This window comes from Podarcis raffonei, chromosome Z (assembly GCF_027172205.1).
Source record: "Podarcis raffonei isolate rPodRaf1 chromosome Z, rPodRaf1.pri, whole genome shotgun sequence".
In the NCBI taxonomy this organism is placed as follows: Eukaryota; Metazoa; Chordata; class Lepidosauria; order Squamata; family Lacertidae; genus Podarcis; species Podarcis raffonei.
The window spans coordinates 12,386,754-12,393,459 of NC_070621.1; the positions used below are offsets into that span (position 1 = coordinate 12,386,754).

The 6,706-nt window shown below is 42.8% G+C and overlaps 1 protein-coding gene across 9 annotated transcripts in view; it reads right to left on the reverse strand.

The window, feature by feature from the left end:
- Nucleotides 1-3,129: 3,129 nt before the first annotated feature.
- PBX3 (PBX homeobox 3) overlaps nucleotides 3,130-6,706 on the reverse strand; it is a 229,769-nt gene continuing 226,192 nt past the window's right edge. For 8 of the 9 annotated variants that reach the window (XM_053374376.1, XM_053374377.1, XM_053374379.1 and 5 more), the window contains one exon: nucleotides 3,130-4,959. In XM_053374376.1, the coding sequence (XP_053230351.1) occupies nucleotides 4,867-4,959 (93 nt within the window). In that variant the 3' untranslated portion in view covers nucleotides 3,130-4,866. The remainder of the gene's footprint in view (nucleotides 4,960-6,706) is intronic. The other variant, XM_053374380.1, reaches the window with a different exon arrangement.

The window sequence follows — 6,706 nt, forward strand, 5'->3', positions numbered from 1 at the left end:
CTTCCCACTGACACGCTTTACATTGGAAACAGGATTTCTGCAGAATTATAGTATTAAGCCAGGCACGTGCGGGGAGGCAAAGAGATCCATTAAGCCAGGCGAGGGTTGTCTCGCCGCATTTCTCCGGCACGCACAGGGGACTTATCCACGGACGGCGCTTTCTCCCTTCGGCCTAGGTTTTATTTATTAATTGGCAACTAGCGTTTCACAGCAGAGCGAGCAAAAAGCAACGGTTACTTGCAGGAAATGTGGTGGTGGAGGAAGGAGACTGGTCCCTTTCTAAGGCTGATGGGGAAAGGTGCAAGTGGTGGCTTGTGATAAAAGATTGTTGTGATGAATGTAGGCTTGTTTTGGACATTGAAGAAGATGAATTGTGTTTATTCGCTGTTTGGGTTGTGTTTTTCTTCTCCCTGGCTTAATGGGCGGGGGGGATAGACACTTACAAAATAACTTAGTACAAGGGTCATTGATAAGGGAAACTGACCCAAAAGCTAATTGAATCATGCAAATCATTAGTTACCTAGCACACCTCTGAGTTTATACAGCAGATCACAACAGGAATACAATTGTCTAGCTGTTCCCCTACAAGACATAAGGTGAATGATGGCAAGAAGTCTCTCTTTTTCTCTGCTTTAAAAATATATTAAAGGCTGGATTGTTTTCTTACTGAACAACAGTATGCAGGATTTATATGTTTACTAAAAGACCACTGGCCACACGTGATCCTCTGTTAATTTGATTGCCCGAAAGGCTATTTCCTGAAGATATACCAAATAGGCTATTACCTGGCACTGACCTTTGGGTATTATTCATCAACATTTAAAAATTAGCGGTTTTACAAAGACAGAAATAAAGAGGTTTGCAAAAGAACAAAACACAACACGGTATGTCTTTTAAGGGAATTACCATTGTATTTGCAGAAAGAATATTTCAGAAATTAATGTCAAGTGAAGGCAGTAATGAAAAGAATGGCCATCTTAAAGTCATTTTCTGAATGTGAGGTCAACACCAATTTGGGAAAAGTGACACCATCAAGCTACATTGGGTTGTATCCATCTAAGTTCTACCTAATCAGAGTAGATCCACTGAAATTGATGGAGCCAAGTGAGTCATTTTCAATGGGTCTACTCTGAGTAGGACTAGCATTGGATACATATCAATAGTGACAAACCTCACAATTCTGCTCAAAATTTTGTCAACCACCTCAGAGTTTAGATAACTTGAAAAAGCAACAGAGACTGTAAGTACTTAAAAATAAATCAATTCTGCATGATTTGCCTCCTCTTATTCCTAAACTTGGTTGGACAGTGTTCTTGAAGCTACAAACATGAGTCTGTCCAAACTGCGGGAGGCAGTGAAAGACAGAGGTGCCTGGCGTGCTCTGGTCCATGGGGTCACGAAGAGTCGGACACGACTAAACGACTAAACAACATTCCTAAACTACATTCTGCCTTCATGGCAGAGTATGAATGGCAAAATGGGATGCGGGTGGTGCTGTGGTCTAAACCACAGAGCCTAGGGCTTGCAGATCATAAGGTCGGAGGTTCAAATCCCCGCGACGGGGTGAGCTCCCGTTGCTCAGTCTCTGCTCCTGCCAACCTAGCAGTTCGAAAGCATGCCAGTGCAAGTAGATAAATAGGTACTGCTCTGGTAGGAAGGTAAACGGTGTTTCCATGCGCTGCTCTGGTTTTGCGAGAAGCGGCTTAGTCATGCTGGCCACATGACCCGGAAAAACTGTCTGTGGAAGCGGACAAATGCCGGCTCCCTCGGCCTGTAAAGCGAGATGAGCGCTGCAACCCCAGAGTTTTCTGTGACTGGACTTAGCTGTCACGGGTCCTTTACCTTTATGAATGGCAAAACTAGTGGTCCATTTTTGCATTAGAGAAAAGGTATGGGAGTTGCTCCAGTAGTGGCAAAATGTGGGAATTCCCATAGCAACGGCCTTGAATGTACAGTGGTACCTCTAGTTACGAACGTAATTCATTCCAGAGGTCCGTTCTTAACCTGAAACTGTTCTTAACTAGAGGCACGCTTTTGCTAATGGGGCCTCTTGCTGCCGCTGTGCCGCCGGCACACGATTTCTGTTCTCATCCTGGGGCAAAGTTCTCAACTCGAGGTAACTCTTCCAGGTTAGCGGAATTTGTAACGTGAAGTGTTTGTAACTTGAGGTACCACTGTAGTATGGAAATCAAGGGGGTGGGGTGCAAGGGTGAAATACTTGTGAATGTGACATTGAAACATTCACATTATTACACCCTAGGACAGAACTTTTCAAACTTTTCGTGTTGGTGACACACTTTTTGCAACAGAGTAATTCAGGTTTACTTGAAAATCGGAGGTTAAACTAATCCCTTTCCAGCCCTGGGAGGAACGTGGGGAGCGTTCACGCGACACACCTACACACTGCAGCTGACACACTAATGTGTCACGACACACAATTTGGAAAGCTCTTCCCTAGGACAATGTTTCCCAAACTTCTTTTCCCCATGAACCAGTTGAAAATTGCTGAAGACCTCGGTGGACCACTCAGTGCTTTCTCTGCCTGTTGTAGAAATTGTAACACACTGTGCTAGGTACTATATCATTTTAATTGTATTCTGTTGCTTCTTTTGTTTGCTTCTTTTGTGTTTTATTGTATTAGAATTTGCATTCCACATAATTCACACTGAAACACAAGGTTAGAAATAAAAGCAACATAACAAATTTAAAAATCATTATAATGATTTAATGTTGCCATGGCATGAACCACCTGAATGAAACTCATGGACAGCTGATGGTCTGCAGACCACAGCCTGGGAACCCCCGTCCTAAAAGCAATGTCTCTGTAACATTAAGAAACAGTGATTTGTTGTACACAGCTCAGTTTCTATTGCCTTGAGAAAAATGAAAGGATATACACATCTTTTCCTTTTAAACAGGTGTTGCTGAACGCCAACTCCCATCAGCCCCAGCCAGCATGGCCAATGGTCAGCGGTGACAGGAGTTAGGAGTCCAGAAAAAATTAAAGGGCTCTCCACCTGCCTGTCTTCAGGAACTGTTTGGGCTCCTGCCTCACTTCTTCTATGCCAGCCCCTAACATTGCCAACTCCATCTTCCGCCGGCCAAATCAGGAAGAAAATGACGTCCACATTTTCAGTCATGAAAGCAAAAAGTTTATTCATGGTTCGAAACTACATAGAACTACCACAAGGAAGACTCTTCAATTCAGGGTGTAATCCAGTTAGAAAGTAACACGAAACGGTTTAATACATTAGAATCACTGCCACAAATTATTATTTTTTTCATTGAGTCGATCAGTTTCAGAATCGCATACCATACAAAAGAGAGAAGAAAAAGAAAAAGAAAAGAAAGAGCACCCAACCCACCCCCCTGCCCCCAATAATACAGGGTGAAATATACAGTACTGAATACTGAAACCTGTCTGCTTTACAATCCATTATTTGTTTTTTTTCTCTTTTTCTTTTGCGTGAATTAGTATAGTAACAAGATGAAGAACATTCAAAATGTTTCTCTGTATTTACAAACAGTTTTACTGTTCTGTGTCAAATGTAAAGACCCAATGTTTCCACTTCAAAGCTTTTTCTCTCTATTTTTAATTGTTTTTGAAAGTTGCCAACGCAACCTGGATTTTAAAAAATGTTGTTGTTATTATTATTTAAAAGATTACAATGTACATTACATTTAATGAAGGGAAACAAAGAGTTAATTACAAGATGCAAGGGGGAATTGATATAGGAAAAATCATTTTAAAAAAGGAGACGAACTACAGCGTGAGTATTGTTTAGAGGTAGTAGTGAGCACTCTAAGCTAAAGAACATGTTTCTATTGGTTCGTATGAGTTCGCATGAGGTAATAAAGCTGTGTTTTGATTGGTGAAATGTATAAATACTCTTTTGCTACACTATATACAACACTCAGGAGAATGGTGCCCGTTTGGCCTCTTTGCTGCCACTGAGGAACAGTGGCAAAACCCGGGGCAGATGCGCTCAGCACCCGGCTCATACTGTACAACCCAGTGGCTTTGCTTTTTGCAAAAAAATTGAGCAGCGAGCATCTCCATCTCCTGTGGATCATCTGTGCCTGCTGATGACCAACATATGGAGAGGCTTTGCACCATAGTGGACGTTAAAGAAGGGTTAAAAAGAATCAGCATTCTAAGCTACTTTGCTAACAGTGGATCCCAACAAAAGCTAAGAAATGATGATGGAAGCTTCAGAAGCAAACAAAATAAAACCCCAATTACACAACTGCCTTTGAAATAAGGGTGACTGAGCAAAACGTATCTCCACTCTAGAAGAGATATGAAGAAAAAGAAAGGAAGATTGGACACAATCAGCATCTGAATTTCCACTCCAGCTCTCACTGGAAGTTAGGTTTAGGTGAGGTTACCCACAGCCTGGTTCTGCTGCTTGAGGTTAATCTTAAGAACAGTTCTTACTTATTACCCTTAAGGCCAAGAGGCTAGCAACTGGTAGGCCATCCTTTGGGGGGGAGGGGAGAAAGTTGATAATAAATTATTTTTGCAAAATAGTTACAGGGTTACAAACAATGCTAAATCTTGGCCTAGTTGGATAAAGTGCTTGGTGGTTGCTGTTGTTGTTTTTATTTTCATGGTGTGAATGTGCGCATCTTTGTGATATTTTAGGTACATATACAAATGATTTAAGATACCTTAAAAAAAAAACCCACACACAACACATTTATCGAGTTCTCTGGAAATGACAAGGTTTTACAGTAAAGCCAACAGTGGTTGGCTACAAAAAGCAATAACATTTCCTTGCTAGGTCTTCTTTTCCTTCTGGGATTCTGAATGCACCTACAGGAAGGCATCTCAGCTCAGGGTGAACGAAAAGTGTTGTGAGGAGATTAGTTAGAGGTATCAGAGTGCACACTGCCCGGGCCTTCTGTTGGGGAGGTCACAGAAGATGGAGTGGTTGCGTCCTGCCAGCCTCCATTTGCCTGCAGAGGGGGAGAAAACATGTAATTGAAAAGACACCATCAGGCATATTAGCACTGCCACCGGCAAGCCCTATGTTCCATGTGGGGCAGCTTCTGAACTGATCTGGATGCTTCAACAATGGCAGGATGCCATAGTCAACAGTGCTGGACAGATTGCCTTGTATATTACCGGTTTTAGAACAGCTACACAGGTTGCCAGTTTGAGGTCCAGTTTGAAGTGCTGTTTTTATCTATACAGCTTTGGTTCTGATAATCTCAGGGAATGAAATTACAGTGGTACCTCAGGTTACAAACACTTCGGGTTACAGACTCTGCAAACCCGGAAGTAGTACCTCGGGTTAAGAACTTTACCTCAGGATGAGAAGAGAAATTGTGCGGCGGCAGCAGGTGGCCCCATTAGCTAAAGTGGTACCTCAGGTTAAGAACAGTTTCAGGTTAAGAACGGAGCTCTGGAACGAATTAAGTTCGTAACCAGAGGTCCCACTGTATCTGCTCTGAGTGCGTGGGGCAACCCAGTCAGATGGGCAGGGTATAAGTACAGTAACAAATTACTGTACAAATCCTCCCCCTAGCATTTGAGCAACTCTGAGTAGACCTTATTCCATGTTCCAATGTAGAGGGCAGGTTGGCTTCTATGAAGAGCAAGGCTTTCTTTGCAGCAGCTCCTCCAATGTTTTGGAACCCTCTCCTGACAGAAGGTTATACAAACTCCTTCATCTGTCCTTTCAGAGTTCTCAAGTAATAAGTAGTGCTTTTTAACTACAGTAGTTCAGTAACAATCTGGAGTTAGGGGGTGTGCAATGAGGTGGTCAAGTCTGCAAATGACATGCTATTCAAGGTGTCAAAAACAAAACCAGGTCATCCAAAAGAACATACCCAAATGATGATGAATGATGAAATGTGCTTTAATTGGTAAGTGTAAAGTGATGCAAACAATGATGAAAAAGTGATGCCCCCCCAAAAAAAAACCTCCTGACAGTGACTGACCAAGAAAAGTATTTTGGGATTATGGTGGACAGCGCAGTTCATATGTTGACCCAGTGTGCAATGGGTGTGGAAAATATGACTTTTATGTTAGACAGTTTTAGAAAAGTGATAGAAAATAACACTGCCAATATCATAATGCCAACAAAGAAATTCATGGTTCTATTGTGTAGTTGTGATTGGCAGGAGATTCAGGACAGACAAAAGAAAGCAGTTATTCCAGCTGAACTCTGGAATTTGCCCTTTGAAGATGTGGTGAAGGCCACAACCTAGGTGACTTTAAAGGGGGACTGGACAAATCAATCACAGATATAGCTATCAATGGCTACTAGACATGATGGCCATACAATACCTTCAAGACTAGAGGCAGAAAGCCTCTGATTACCAGCTGGCTAAGGAACAATGGCGGGAGACTGCTTTGTGCTCATGTCCTGCTTGTGAGAATGGAAGGATGGACTGGGCCAGCCCAAGATGTTATGGTATTTGAGGCAAATCACAAAATGGTGACCACCCCCACCAGGGAACAAGGGGTGAGTGAAGATCTACATAGGGAACAAGAGTGGGAGGAGACCAACAACGCTTCCTATTCAACAAGAGGCAGCTGCACAGCAGCAGCAGCAGCAGCAGGTGTTGTATTCCTTGGAGGCTGGATCTGCTGCCCCTGTGGATCCTGCCATCTGAGGCAGTCACTTCACCTTGCCCTCACGGGTGGGCTGGCCTTGCTTCTAGCAAAGCCCTTCTTCTGTTCACATGATCCTATGCA